Below are 15,570 nucleotides of genomic sequence, written 5' to 3'. Positions count from 1 at the left end.
GGTTAGTTATGAAAATTTTCCATTTAATTTACTTCGGTTTGACGGCCTAATTTCTTAATAAAATTAAACTCTAATTTAAATCTTTAAAAAAAAGTTAAGGTATTGAATAATTGCAACAAATTCTTCATATTGTAAAGTATCAATAATCATATCATTAATATTTAAATGTCAGGTCTCTTTACTATTATTTCTCAAACATTAAACTGTCAACCCATAAATATGTTTTCTATTAACTCAAGTTTAGGAAAAAAATCAGTTCAAAAAAAAAAAAAAAGGAAAAAATTGCAAATACGAGTTTGGGTAATTAAACCATTTTTTTTTTTAAATCAAATCAGGAGTAATTGCAAAATCGATTTCGAATCTAAGAGTTTGACGTATAATGTCGTTTGAACTCTAATGTCGACTGATATTTTGTTGAAAAGAAGGACCTTAATGATCTTCGGTGAATAGCCAAAGACTTAACAACAAAATAAATAAATCATATTACTAGATTTCTACATTTTGTTATTTTGGTCTATTTAAAACCCATTATTTAATTATTTTGCTAGACATTTTTTTAAATTATTTTCGTTATTATTTATTATAATTTGCAAAATATTTCCAAACCGTGGAAGGTATAAACAGGCTATACACGCAGCATAGCCTACAAGAAAACTTGGGAAAGTTATAAGTTTTAACTTGGTGAACTTTTCTACACCAGCAATATAACAGTAGTAAGAGATACAAGTAAAAAGAATCACATATGCCTATAATTTGTATACCTAACATGTATGATATGGGAACCAAGAATTTAAACACAGGAATCTACAGATTAGTCTCCAAGTCTCGGGCCGATCCTGATGTCAACGCTGCTCGCATAAGATTTGCTCTAAGAAAATGGTTGGCTGTGTCATCATAGTGTCGCTAGCGAGGCAGTCTGGTTCGTACAGACACACGAGCAGTCGGGCTCACTCGCATTAGCCTTGAGAAGCCGCTTCTCGCGGTTGATCATCAATTTGATCAACGGCACCTTCTGCGCCACCTGGCGCCAGATCTCATTCACCGTGTCACTTCCGTACTCGAAATAACGCTTCACCTGCACCACGGAACCACGCAAATAAAAATAAAGATTTCAGCGTCGTCAATCGCACGGGAATTAAGAGCAAGCAAAAAGCAATGTCCAATCAACCGCTTTGAGCTCTCGCTGATATTCGAGGATTCTGTCGTCGGATATCCCTCTGAGCAGGGAGACCAGGTAACCGGGGCTGAGAGCCACGGAGGTGTCGACGAAGATTCCGATCTTCCTGTAGTCGATGAGGTCCTCGAAAGGCAGCTCGATGTCGTCGCTGATGATGACGGGCACGCAGAGGCTGACGATGGAGTCGAAGAGGCGGCAGGCGGAGGGCGTGTCGCCCGCCGGATTCAGGCAGAACTTGGACGTGTGCATTCCGTGGGTGGCGGCTCGCCGGCTCTCTCTCGACTGGACCCCGTGCTTCATCACCACCCCCGCTTCGCTCTCCAGCAATTCAAACAGCAAGTTTCGGATCTTACCTCCCTAAAACACATAACAAGACATCTCTGATCACCTTGGAGCTAAAGACTCTAGCAATTCAACCAATATCAAGATCCACGAAACTGACCTCCTTGCGAAAGCGGGCGCCCATGAAGAAGAGGAGGGTCGGGCGGGAGAGGAGTCCGACGTCCCCTTTGAAGGAGTTGATCCGATGCGAATACGGCAACACAACGTCTTTGACGAGCGAGCCCTGATCGGGTCTGAGCCTGCCGAAATCGGAGACGAGCAACACGGCGGTCTTGAGGCGATCCACGACCCGGAAGAGCGCGTTGGGGTCCGAGGCCACGATGACGTGGTCTCTCCCGTTGTTCCTCCGCCAATACTCGGAGCCGTGAAGCCAGCTGAGCAGCTCCTCCTGGGCCTCCTCGTCGCTGTACTCCGACGCTCGGCCGCCGGGGGTGACGATGAGGCTGAGGGAGGAGAAGAAGGGGACGTAGAAGAGGTCGGCCTCGTCCGGGTCGGAGACGCGGACCACCGGCGAACCGGACCGGTCCGGTTCGGGTCGGAGAGAGAGGTCCTTGAAGAGGTGCCACTCGGCCATGTGCTGGTGGCCGGGGTAGGAGACTTTGGTGACGTCATCGGGGGGCGGCGAGCGGCGGTCGGCGTTGTGGGCTCGGGCGAGGGAGTGGTGGCGGATCACTCCGAAGGTGAAGCGGGTCGGGAGGTCGTAGAGGTAGATCTTGACTACTGCGGCGGCGGAAGGAGGAGAGAGGGCGATTCGGAAGGGGATGGGATCGGAAGAGGAGGGAGATGGGTCCAGCTTCGACGAGTGGAAGACGATGAACACGCCGTAGAGAACCAGTACAGTGCACACTGTGAACACCGATTTCTTCGCCACGTTGCTCGCTTTTCGTGCCATTGCTTCTCCTCTTCTTCTTCTCCCTTGCTTCTCTACACCTCTGATCTGATTCGAAACCTCATTTCCTTCGATGCTTTATTATTATTATTCTTTTATTATGTATTAGTGCCAACCCTCATTTTCAATTGAGAATCAGATAATGTATTTCAGCCTCATTCTTTTTTTATTGGATTGGCACGTGTGACCGAATTTTTTTTTTTTTTTTTTTTTTTTTAAATTTTGTTTTACAATGATTTCAATAGTGGTGTTCATCAGAACGGTGAAACGAAAAAATTTTCATACTTAATCCAAAGATGTGTTTCGAGAAGTACATCTCAAACATCACACATTCAATTTTTCGGTCCACCGATCCTGCACATATACAAATCCTAAAAGTGTGAATGAATATCTCAATGATTACTAAGGGAGAAGTACGCGACTTTTATAATAATCAACAACTGTGAAAGTCAATGTGATTTTCTACATTGGATCTCTTCTCATACACGCGAATAGAATCAGTGTAGAAGGTTCTCAACGAATCATTCTGGCATTTCAAAAATTTGCCAAAAATACAGTGTAAGATATGAGTTTTTAAGCATCTCGTTCTTTGCACCTTATGAAGAGCAATTGAAGTTCCTCTTGGAAAAAGTCTTCAATTATTGTAAATAAATAATTCTCGAATGCGAGAATGGTCCAAAGATGAAAATTAAAATTATTTAAGGTCAAAGAAAGTCTTGGAATAGTATCGAGAAAGTCTCGGGTTTATTATTTAATGAACAAAGGATTTTCATTTAATTCTCGATAATTTAAAAGCGAAAATAAATTTTAAAAGATCTTAAATATATTTTAATGAATGAGACAATTATTTAATTAATTTTCCGGTCATATGTTTCATCTCCCAGGATAAGAATAAAAGGAAAATGACTTATTTGCAACAAAGAAAAGAAAGAAAGATTATTTGTGGAGGAAATTAGAAAAGGAAAAAACAAGGAGGGATTTAGTTGCAAATAGGGAAGGACTTGCATAAGCAAATAATGAAGTATTATGTGGCAGATTTCGAAAATCCTCTCAGCCTTATCCCTTGAGAATTACCAACTTAACTTAGCCCTTATCCTTTTCACTCGACAAAAATAAAACAACGAACATAATAGAAAAAAAAAAAAACAAAGAGGAATCATGAGGACAAAGTGAGTCGGTATTTCATTCAAGATAAGTCCAGAGATTGCTATAAGGTTTAGCAGCAAGCGAGAAAGAGCTTACATGGACTAAATTTTAAGCTAAACTAACCCTTTTGTCCATAAGAGAAGGACTCGGGATTTGAAATCTTGAAGTTGTATAATAGTCAACGTTTGATTTATTATAATTTATTAGCCATCTCCAATTAACAGCAAAAATCTGACACTTTTGCCCAATACGAGTTTTCTTCCCAAAATTGATTCAATTACTTTTTATTAAATTAATAACAATTAGTTAAATTTGCAAAAATCTAGAAAACAATCCTATAAACATGCAACCAAATCAAAACACATTTTTTCTGTAAAAAAAAATCTCTAGTTCAACATCAATAAAGGAAAAAAAAAAAAAAAACTCGCTCCCCTTTCATCTCCAAATATGTCAAACACCACCTCCATTACTTTTCCACCGGCCTTTGTCGCTGTGATCACACTGTCTCCAAAATCCACGAGCTTAAGGAGGGTCTAGGGCTTATATTTTTCTCGTGGACGCCCGCTAGGGTTTCAATGAAGTTAGAACGCCCAAAGCTTTCAGAGAAAGAAGGCGGTCCGGTCCGCCTGGGCCACGTTGTGTAGGAACGGGAGGATCTCGACGGCACCAGGAGTGGATGGTGGGGACTACGAGTTAAAGAAAAAGGCTGATTATGGAAATAAAATAAAGACAAATTTGTTGCCACTAGCCAATCGCCTATCTTTTTATTTAAGATTCTAGCCAAAGTTTCATTTTATTATTTAAATAGTCCACTAGACCGTAGTAAATTAAATTAATTATTTTATGTCATGCCCCAAAAACGAGACGTAATCTAAACGAAGATAAGCGCTATTAAATAGACTTTATTAAACACTAAACGAGTAACTAAACATCCCGCAGTGCATACTCAGTTATTCACTTTACAGATCCAAAGATAAACAAAACAGAACGTGAAGATATAAACAAACTTTTATAAGCAAAAGCTTATATACAGACCTGCTAGACAACCAAACCGAAACTTCAAAAAACTTGACGACGCTAAACTTCGAGGTCGTCCTAACCCTTCTTTTCGTTTCCTGATTATAAGAAAAATTTGAGGAAAATAGGGGTAAGCCTGAGGCCCAGTAGGTACTACAGTAATGGGTTGAGTAAAAAGATTTTCGAAAATAATCCTTTACTTTATGATAATAATATTCTTGTCACGTGTAAATCACCATACACGTACAAGTATAACTTGCAGTAAAATAAATTGCAGAAATGTAAATGACAGAAATTTAAATGTGTCTCTAGATACATCTAAACGTGTACTATCTTCTGAGCCGCCCTGCCAACTTAACCCGTGGCAGTCCTCAGATCAGAGCAATGTGCATTCTCTGCTGTGTGAATCCGGCTTATCCAGGATATATGAAATGTTTTCTTTCGTAAATACATGATATATGTATAATATCGAAAATATTCTCAATTTCATAATCGGATATTCCGAGTTGAAGTTCTGCCACATTTTATAAAAACGGTTTTGGGTTTCGTGGCACGTTCGCAACCATTTTCATTTAGAAAATAATATATACTTGAGGCCAAACAATAAAATCAGGAGAGAAGGGTTATATTAGCCTACCTTGAGATTATGTTCTATGTCGCACGTCCACGAGAAGTTCACTCGCTTTGTGAACCTAAACGTTCACTAATATCGAGAATCCAGACGTTCACTTACACCGTGAACCCTCTAAACGACTTTTAATCTCGAGCCCTATCACGACGAATCAAACCAACTCTGAATCAAAATTCTACGAGTAATTCACAATACTCATACTCAAACGTACGATTTAAATCGTAGGACTAAAGACATATCTAACTATAAAAATATAAAACTCGCATTCTTTGAACGAGTCTAATTTCATTTCCATAATGAAATCTAAAAATTAACAACCTCGACGATATTCAAGAGTAATCAAGCCTCGACTCAAATTCTTTGGGTCAAAAATCATCAAATCCATAAATTAGCTTTTATTTTAAAACTTAACTTATGGAATAAATTCTTCATATTCTAGTTGGTATTTTGACGATGATTTTTATTTATTTTTAACTTACATTTACTATAGAACTTTAGTCGATATGTTTTAACGAATTCAAGTTCAAGAACTTTGTCTTGAGGTTTATATATTATTTCACAAAAACATACTAAACAGGTTAAAAAAAAAATAAAAATCATCCCTCAAACCCACACCTTTTGGACTGTCAATATCCCGAGTTTAATTTATCTAAAACATCATCAAGTTATCCATTTATAGTGTGGAGACTGCGATGCTTGTATTACAGGAATTTATCTTAGATTTTATTCATTTCCATTAAAAGAAAGCTGCATTAAAGAAGGTCCCCGGTTAGCACTAATATTTTTTTTCCTTTTCTGGGAGCCAAGGGCTTTTGTGCATTTCGCTCTCTCCCAAATATTTTCCGCTACGCACCATCAAGTATTAGTATATTATTTAAACATTGTTTGAGTGTCGAATTCCGAGCTATTATCATAAAAATGAGAAAACGAATCACAGATGAAATAATTACAGGACAATTCAGCTGACACTCTATAACATAGAAAAATTAACTGAAGGACATTTCAACTTCAATGACATTGTTTTACAAAATAAATGCACGAATTACAACTTGATAAAGTTATGGCCGTACGAAAATGAACCGAAAATCAAATAAAATTGATAAATAAATCAATAAAAAAAAAAAGGGCATCATATAACGAAAATCCTTATTCGGATAATCAATTCAACTTAAAAAATTGGCCGGATTTTGATTTCAATTTTAGCGAAATTGGATATTAAATATTTACTAAATTATTTTTTACTAAAAAAATAAAAAATAAATAATCGCTCTAAGATTGTATTGTAAGAACTTATTACACATACTAAAAGTGTTTAGAAACCATACGCACATGTAAAAACGGAAGTGAAAAAGATCGAGTTACCTCCAACCATTGTTGTGTTTTTCGGCGAGTTTCGGACTCGGATTCCGGCGAGATATTTCGAGATTTTTCTAAGCTCTCACTCTCACTGTTAGTGAAAAATCGGGTTGGTATCAGACACGAACAATCACTCTGACACCAGGGGTTGTTGATTATTCACCTTATCATAATAACCGTGCGGAAAAATAATTAATTACGCTATCTTAAGCTAATCAATTTAATGGTTATAAAAACAAGATCTAGTTTTATTTAATTAATTTAACCATGAGATAATATGTGTCAAGCAACCAATATAAAGAGACGAGTTATTAGAAAGCTTACGGGTTTCTCCTTAAGCTTTCTGAATCAGGATCTCATCGAGCTCCTCGTCTTCTTCTCGTCTCGTCTCAGCCTCCCAACATCGTCTTCTATGATCAGCCCTCCAGGATGTCTCTGAAACTCTCGGGATCTCCTTTGTTTCGCCTTGATGACATCTTAGTCTTACGAAACGTAATCTCCGACGAACAAGAATATAGTGTAGGCACACTCTGAATCTCACTACGACTCTTATTTATGATTTCAGATCGTACCATGTCTATGAGAATAGAATCACGGAATTCCGAGGGAGAGGGAGAGAGAGTGAGAGCATTTTGTCCACACTATGTGTGATTGGCGAAATTTTTACCTCTGCAAAAGTGTATATTTTGCTTCCTCTTAAACCTCTATTTATAGTGGTAGAAATGAGATATTCTAGGAAGATTCTATAGATATTTAATTCTCCTTTATTCTTTCCTATTTTGTAGTTAAACATGAGCCATTGGATATTGACTACAAATCTTACTTTTTCTCTCATCCATCAGATCAGAATCTATGATATTATGTTTCCTTATTTTTCTTCTATATTTAAGGAATCTAGATATTTGAGAATAATGAGGATAATATCTTATTTCCTTATTTAATTGAGAGAATATATCTACCATTATTATTCTCCTGCTAGATATTAGGAAATTAATTATGAGAGAGAATAAATGACAATATATTATTCCCTTATTTAATGGAGAGATAATATCTCTACCATTATTATTCTCTCTATTATTTAATTAGTTACCCCTAATCTAGCAACTAATTAAGGAGAGAATATTGAGTAATTAATACTCTAATGTAGGCACCCCAATATAATGCTATTGGGCCTAGGAATTTCGAATTTTACAGTGTCCAGGAGGCCCAACTTAAAATTCAATTAATTATTTACTTGATCTAACAATAATTAATTCCACAATAAATATTCACCTTCAGCAATTCCAGGTCAATTTTTACTTGATCCAACAATAACTAATTCCAATTCAACTCGTATCGAGAAAGGTCAATTTTTCCGTTATACCTTTCTTGATACATATATACCTTAAGCATCGTTGCTTCCCAAGCGAAATATTCTTCCTAACGTACAAACTTCGGAAGTTCCGACAATCTATCGGTTCTGGAATCAATCCTTAGGTGAGTGAACATTGACCTTCTTTCAGGAAGGCTGGATTCCGTATCTGTCAACCACTTCCCACTCGAATCATGTTCCGAAACTCCCACCACATAAGCTATGATTAGCACGACAGAAGCCTTTTAGCAAATGAGTCAAAGAGCGCGGTAACATGATCCAGTGTCCATGATCACTTCCTGATTTAGATCAAGTCTTACTGTGACCATCATAGCGACCTCGGTTAGTGTGACGTAACGGTACTTAAACGACACATCTACAACCAAAGGATGTCCGGGTCATGCACTTACCACGAGTGCAGAATGCTAGCATGTCGTGATCAACCTTCACTAATGTTTCACATATATGACTTTAGATACACCTATCCATGCGTGTATCAATCATCGACCATGTTTTAGCTCACCGCCTAAACTTAGGTGCCCAGCACGTGACTCAGTTTAACACGGAGGCTACGGATGATAGTTGCTATTTAATCTGATATCCAGAGCTCAACTCACTAATCATATGATGCTAATAAAGTAAACCATTATTCTATTTAGTAATCATTTATGATTTATTCATTATCTCTTGTGGGCAAGAATTCCTAACAATGGTGCTGGTTTTCTGAATGTGTGAGTGAGCTTAGGGATCCCAAAACGTTTGTATTTATAGCCCCATAATCATCAACGAGAAATATCACAATCTCACTATTGTAGGTACTTACTTGATTTGGTCATTAATGTGAGTACGATTTTGGCAATTAATTATGTGAGTTAAATTTGATCTAAAATCTTTTGCTTAATGTGTTAGGAATATTGCCCACTAGAAGATGATGATTACTAAAAAAGATAAGAAGTTACTTTATTAGCATCATATGATTAGTGGGTTGAGGTCTGATAATATTCAGAATCAATAACAACTATCATCCATAGTCTCCGTATCAAACTGAATCGCATGCTGGACATCCGAGATCAGGCGTGAACGAAAACCTAGTCGATGACTGATATGTGCCTGGAAAGCATTATCTAAAGTCATATATGTGGAACACAAGTGAAGGTTGATCACTTAGTGGGATCATTATGCACTTGTGGTAAGTGTACAACCCGGACAGACCTTGCATGTAGATGTGTCGTTTAATGACCGTTACGACACACTAGCCAGAGTCACAAATGATGGTCACAGTGACATTTGATCTTAATCCTGAAGTGATCATGGACTTCTAGTTCGTGTTACCGAGTTCTTTGATTCATCACGTTAAAGGCCAATGAAGGTTGAATAAATGGATGTTTTGGGAACTCGGGACATGATTGTAGAAGAAAGTGTTTTACAGATACGGAACCCAGCCTTCCTGAAAGAATGTTAATGTTCTCTCACCTAAGGTTGAATAAATGGATGTTGTGCACCCTTCCAAAGTCGGCTTACGTTCGGTTGAATCTTTCGATGGGGAAGCAATGATGCTTAGGGCTTATATGTAACGAGAAATGTATAACGGAACAAATTGACCTATCTCGATACGGGTAGAACCTGGAGGGTCATGATCACGCACTGACTATATCAGTGGACACTCATCACGATGAGTAAATATAATTCTAGTATTAAAGGAGAGTGCAGTCTTAGCTTACGCGGTGGAGTATTGACTAAGATTAGACAAATCGATCGAAAAAGAGAAATGACAACTTCGTCTTTTTTGATCGGATTTGTTAAGCTTCTACTACTAGGTTCATCATCCCCGATTCGGCTTCGATATAGGCGGATAAGAACGTTAATATAATATTATGTATTATTATTATTATAATCTCACTTGCTGTAATAATGATTGACAACATTAATTCCATAAAGGGTATTTTGGGAATTAAATAAATATTTATAGTAAAGTCGTTTATTTATTGCTAGATCAAGTAAATAAACTTATTATTTATTGTTGGACAAGTAAATAAGTGTTTAATGGGCTTAAATCTATTGGGCCTTGAAAAACAAAAAATCGCCTACCCCTATGGTGTTGGACATTTTTTTTGCACTAGTGTGATAACCAGTATTTTTCCGTTTTTCTATTCCTAAAATATATGAGAATAAATATGAGATATATTTTCCTATATTCTCTCCTAATATTTAGGCTAAATATTATGAGGATATTTAGGAGAATATCTATGAGAATATAATTTCCTAGATTTTCTCAACAGAAAATATTTTATACTGTTGTATAAAATAAAATCCTAGATAATATGATTCACTTGTTGAGATCCAATGGTTGAGATTTAATCCACTAGTATGAGCACAATAAAAGGAAATAATATCTTTTAGAATATTCTGGAATATTCTATAAAGATACCTTTTAAACTGCTATAAATAAAGGACTGATGTGAAGCAAAATTTAACAGAAAATCCAAGGAATTTCGTGGCCTCTATCCCATGAGTGTGCCGACCTAATTCCTCTACTCTTTCCCTTCGGAATTTTCAATTTCATTCTTAGAAATAAGAGAGAACGATCGGAAACACCCCGTTTCCAGATCTAGTGAGATATATCGAAGCCCACTCTTTTGTCTTATCTTCCTCGAAGATTACGTTTCGGAAGACTTTGGTGTCATTACATATCGAGTCCTTGAAGGAGGAGTTCCAGATCTAATCGTGTGGAGGCTTGTACGTTCAAGACGAAGACGGATTGTGAAAGCTTTCGGTTCGTGAGCCAAAAACTGTAAGTTTTCTTAAACTCGTCTTTTATGTGATATGGTTGCTTGATGAAGTTTCTTATGATTAATTAATTAAGTAATCTAGATCTTGTTTAATAACCATATTAATAATTAGCTCTTGTTCGCGTAATTATTCTTTTTCGCATTTAATTGGTTATTTAAGATGCATTAATCACGAACAAGTGGTATCATAGTTAGTTGATTAGTTAATTAATCGATTCGTCCTAGTAATTAATTTTAATATGATTTTTATAAATTTATATTATGATATGTTATTCATTCAATTCAGTATGATATGATATGTGAATTGTGATTCGTGGTTGATCTAGATTTTTTATTCTCGCTTTTCTAGAATTGTTGTTGGTCTAACATTCTCGCCGATACATTATCCTAATTTTGTTCCGGATTGTAATCTCTAATAAAAAATATAGGTCCATGAGCGAAAGCTCCTGTCATGATGAATCCTGCAATGTATTGGTGATGAGTATATAAAGCGCACAACTTGGGGTTTTTTGATGCATACAATTATTTTTGTTGGAACGTTGATATGTAACTAAAGGAATACTTAATGTATTTTTATTGCCCGACAAAATAATCTTGCCAAAACCCGAAATTCAAAGGGTATAGGATTTTTGTAATTTTATTTAAACTACTTGCTCTAATCCGATCGTCGTGAAATTTGGAGGGCTAACTACCCACTTCAAGATGAGATGACGGTCCGACGCACAGCCCCATCGGAGTTCTAGAGATTCACCTTTGACGAAGAAGAAAAATTTTGTGACATACTTGTCATAAAATTCCGCCTACCACTTGGATAGGAGTCTCGGATTTTTTGCCCCCTTGGCTCTTGATCCGAGCTAACTTGTTGAACCTTAACTTGGCAAGTGGGCTCAAGGATTTGACCGGGTCAAAGCCCGTTAGCCCGGTTGTGACCAAAACGCCCAAACCAATTTTTATAAATTTTTTTTTAATTTTTTGATGTTTTATTTAAATTAATTAAATGGGCTGGGCCCTAATAAATTTTATTTAAAACATGAAAAATAAATGATCAAGGACATCGATTTATTTTTGAAAGGCTAATTATATTGGGTCTCAATCATTAAATTATTTTTTGACAACTATTGAAAAATAATAATCTTTGACATTGATTTATTTTTCACTTGAGACATAGAATGTGCTCAGCAAGAATCCATGAACTAATGTGATCGAGTTCATCAAGTTAGATTTATAAGAATCAATTAGGATACGATCAATCCGAATCAAAACCATATATGCTTTGTCATGCTTGTTTAATTAGTTGCTTTGCCATGTATGATATATCTTGAAAACTTTTTTTTTTGTGGGTTATCATGGGTTTTCATTTATTATATGTAACTTATCTAATATGATTATGATAGTTTTTAATAAATGAGTTGAACGGATCAAAGAAGCTTTGTCACCAAGCCGATAAGAGGCTAAGCTTGGGGGTTAATAAAAGACAATGTCTTCCCTCCTCGCTGGAAACTTTTTCTGTGAAAGAATGCTATTAGGATAATCAAGACTAGATGTCACGATACTCCTAATGACTAAGCTATATCGAAACTGAATTGTTTTTAAGGGTAGTTTAGAAACACTCGAGTTTTTAATATGATTAGATAATTCAAGTGCATCACCTAGATTAAATTTAATGCTAGGAGATAAAAAAATAATAATACCGAAAGTATATTGAGTCGTAGACCTCCAACATTGCCACAACATCGTGAGGATAAAAGATCCCTGCTTGATCGGCGGTCTTTTAGACATGGTTATCTGCTCCTAAGGACAGGTTTTTCTGATTCCAATAACAAGGTTGTGTCTCTGGCTAAGTTAGTGCGTTCGGGTGATACTCTTTCTGCTAAAATGTTGGGTTGACTCATGCGTGATACCCCTACGGTGTTGGACGTTTTTTTTGCACTGGTGTGGTAACCAGTATTTTTTATGTTTTTCTATTCCTAAAATATAGGAGAATAAATAGCAGCTATATTTTCCTATAGATATTTAGGAGAATATCTACGAGAATATAATTTCCTAGATTTTCTCAACAGAAAATATTTTATACTGTTGTATAAAATAAAATCCTAGATATTGATATGATGGATGAGAGAAAAAATAGGATTCACTTGTTGAGATCCAATGACTGAGATTTAATCCACTAGTGTGAACACAATAAAAGAAAATAATATCTTTTAGAATACTCTGGAATATTCTATAAAGATACCTTTTAAACTGCTATAAATAGAGGGTTGATGTGAAACAAAATTTAATAGAATTGCTAAGGAATTTCGTGGCCTCTCTCCCATGAGTGTGCCGATCTAATTCCTCTACTCCTTCCCCTCGGAATTGCTTCAATTTCCTTCTTAGAATAAGAGAGAAAGATCGGAAACACCCCGTTTCCAGATCTAGTGAGATATAAAGAAGCCTACTCTTTTGTCTTATCTTCCTCGGAGATTACGTTTCGGAAGACTTTGGTGTCATCACGTATCGAGTCCTTAAAAGAGGAGTTCCAGATCTGATCGTGTGGAGGCTTATATGTTCATGACGAAGACGGATTGTGAAAGCTTTCGGTTCGTGAGCCAAAAACTGTAAGTTTTCTTAAACTGGTCTTTTATCTGATATGGTTGCTCGATGAAGTTTCTTATGATTAATTAATTAAGTAATCTAGATCTTGTTTAATAACCATGTTAATAATTAGCTCTTGTTATAGCGTAATTATTCTTTTCCGCATTTAATTGGTTATTTAAGATGCATTAATCACCAACATAATGGACCATATTATTGGAGAGATTATTTCTGTTGATATCATAATTAATATGGAAATATTCTTACATTCTCCATATGAGCGAGTATTATATTTCATGTATTACAATATATCAAGTCTCTTAACTAATAACTCTTTTATTCTTTAGTGAATAAATCATATGTTTATCAGGTCTATTTAAACGATATTTCTCGATAAATTACAGTGAATGTGCACAACCATATGAGAAAATATCAAACTGAATAAGGGTGTTTATTAGAAATAAAGGTGTTGTACAACGAAAGATTACATCATGAAACCAAGTCTCATGCTTTCTACATGATCCTTAAATTTCTTGGTGGCATGCCTTTAGTTAAAGGATTGGCAATCATCAAATCAGTGTTAATGTGTTGGATGGCCACTTTATCATCTTTAACGCGTTCTCTTCTAATTAGATACTTGATGTCGATATGCTTGCTTCGACTTCCGCTTTTATTATTCTTAGCCCTAACAACATCAGCTGGATTGTCACAGTACAACTTTAGTGACCTAGAAATACATTCGACAACTCTAAGCCGATATATGAAACTGTTCAACCAAACACCATGTGATGTAGCTTTAAAACATGATACAAGTTCATCCTCCATAGTGGAAGTAGCAGTCAATTTCTGCTTTGTTCCTCTCCAAAACATGACTCCTGTAGCTAGAATAAAAACATATTTTCAAATGGATTTGTTAGAATTCATCTATCAAACGAAGTTAGCGTCAGAGTAGCCAACTACCTCCAATTCATCGTTCCGTCGGAACATAAGCATATAATTATATGGTATCGCATAACCTTCTTTGCAGCTTTCCAGTGGTCAAGACCTGAGTTACTTTGTTATTTGCTCAATACTACAAACATACGCAATTCCAGGTCTGGTATAAACATGAGGATACATAAGGCTTCCTACAGTGGAAGTATATGTAATATCCTTCATTTGTTCTCGTTCAAGGTCATTCTTTGGACATTGATCCAAGCTAAAATCATCAGCCTTCACTATATGTGCTATACTTCGTAAACAATCTTTCATCCGAAATTTCTCTCTAGAACTTTGTTGATATAGGTCTCTTGAGACAAAAAAAATTGTCTCGTGATCTTTCCCTATGGATCTTAATGCCAATGACATAAGATGACTCACCCATATCTTTTATATCAGAGTTCTTTGAAAGAAATTGTTTCACCTCATACAGTATTCTGTTATCATTAGTCGCTAGCAAAAGATCATCCACATATAAAACAATGAAATATATCCTACCCCCACTAATGTTTTTGTATATATATTGCTCCATGACATTATCTTAAAAGCCGAATGAAGTGATGACATCATGAAACTTTAAATACCATTGACTGGAGGCTTGTTTCAAATCGTAAATGGATTTATTAAGCCTGCGAAATAAATGCTCACCATCACTAGAGGAGAATCCTTTAGGTTGTTTCATGTAAATCTCTTCCTCCAGATCTCCGTTAAGGAAGGTCGTTTTCACATCCATTTGTTGTAACTCAAAATCAAAGTGAGCTACTAACACCATAATCGTGCTAAAAGAATCTTTCTTTGAAACAGGAGAAAATGTATATGTGTAATCGATTCCTTTTCTTTGCCTTATGTCTCTCGATGTGGCCTTGTGATTCTTTCTTTGTTTTAAAGACTCATCTGCATCCAATGGCTTTTACTCCATCAAGCAACTCGACGAGATCTCAGATTTGATTAGTTTGAATAGAGTTCATCTCCTCAATCATGGCTTGTGCCATAAGTTAGATTATTTAGAACTTACATCTTGTGAAAATGTTTTAGGATCATTGGCTCCAATGTTGCAGTCCATTTCTTACAAATACACTTCATAATCACTAGGGATTGCTGATTTTATAACTATAATAGATCTTCTTAATGTTGCTTCATCATTCTCTTGAGAATCTTGCAGTTCAATCAGTTGTTCAACATGACCTTGATCATCAAATATTGGTGATATTCCACTAAAATCCCAAGACTGAACCTCTCAAAGTTATCATAATAATATTTATTACTCAATCTTTTAAATAAAGTTTCCATTGATATAACCAGTACGTATAGCCTATCCTA

The 15,570-nt window shown here is 36.1% G+C and overlaps 1 protein-coding gene across 1 annotated transcript; it reads right to left on the bottom strand.

Annotated features, from left to right (window-relative positions):
• Window positions 1-551: 551 nt before the first annotated feature.
• Window positions 552-2,550, bottom strand: LOC149384906 (putative arabinosyltransferase ARAD1). Its single transcript, XM_089627134.1, has 3 exons — window positions 1,620-2,550; window positions 1,169-1,534; window positions 552-1,075 (listed from the first exon to the last, which is right to left on the bottom strand). Exons 1-3 carry the CDS (start codon window positions 2,409-2,411, stop codon window positions 893-895), a joined length of 1,341 nt encoding a protein of 446 aa, XP_089483260.1. The 5' UTR covers window positions 2,412-2,550; the 3' UTR covers window positions 552-892.
• Window positions 2,551-15,570: the final 13,020 nt, after the last annotated feature.

The sequence above is a fragment of the Urtica dioica genome, chromosome 9, assembly GCF_054948205.1.
Source record: "Urtica dioica subsp. dioica isolate 48M chromosome 9, U.dioica_male_clone48M_v1_H2, whole genome shotgun sequence".
Taxonomy (NCBI): domain Eukaryota; kingdom Viridiplantae; phylum Streptophyta; class Magnoliopsida; order Rosales; family Urticaceae; genus Urtica; species Urtica dioica.
Note: the sequence above shows the minus strand (reverse complement) of the source record. Positions and strands in the feature narration are given on the sequence as shown.

Excerpts from the sequence above, each read along its gene's own strand:
- LOC149384906 (XM_089627134.1), bottom strand. The coding sequence starts at position 2,411 with ATGGCACGAAAAGCGAGCAACGTGGCGAAGAAATCGGTGTTCACAGTG. Across the intron at positions 1,535-1,619 it reads GCGCCCGCTTTCGCAAGGAG|GGAGGTAAGATCCGAAACTT; the intron begins GTCAGTTTCGTG and ends TATGTGTTTTAG. Across the intron at positions 1,076-1,168 it reads ATCAGCGAGAGCTCAAAGCG|GTGAAGCGTTATTTCGAGTA; the intron begins GTTGATTGGACA and ends TCCGTGGTGCAG.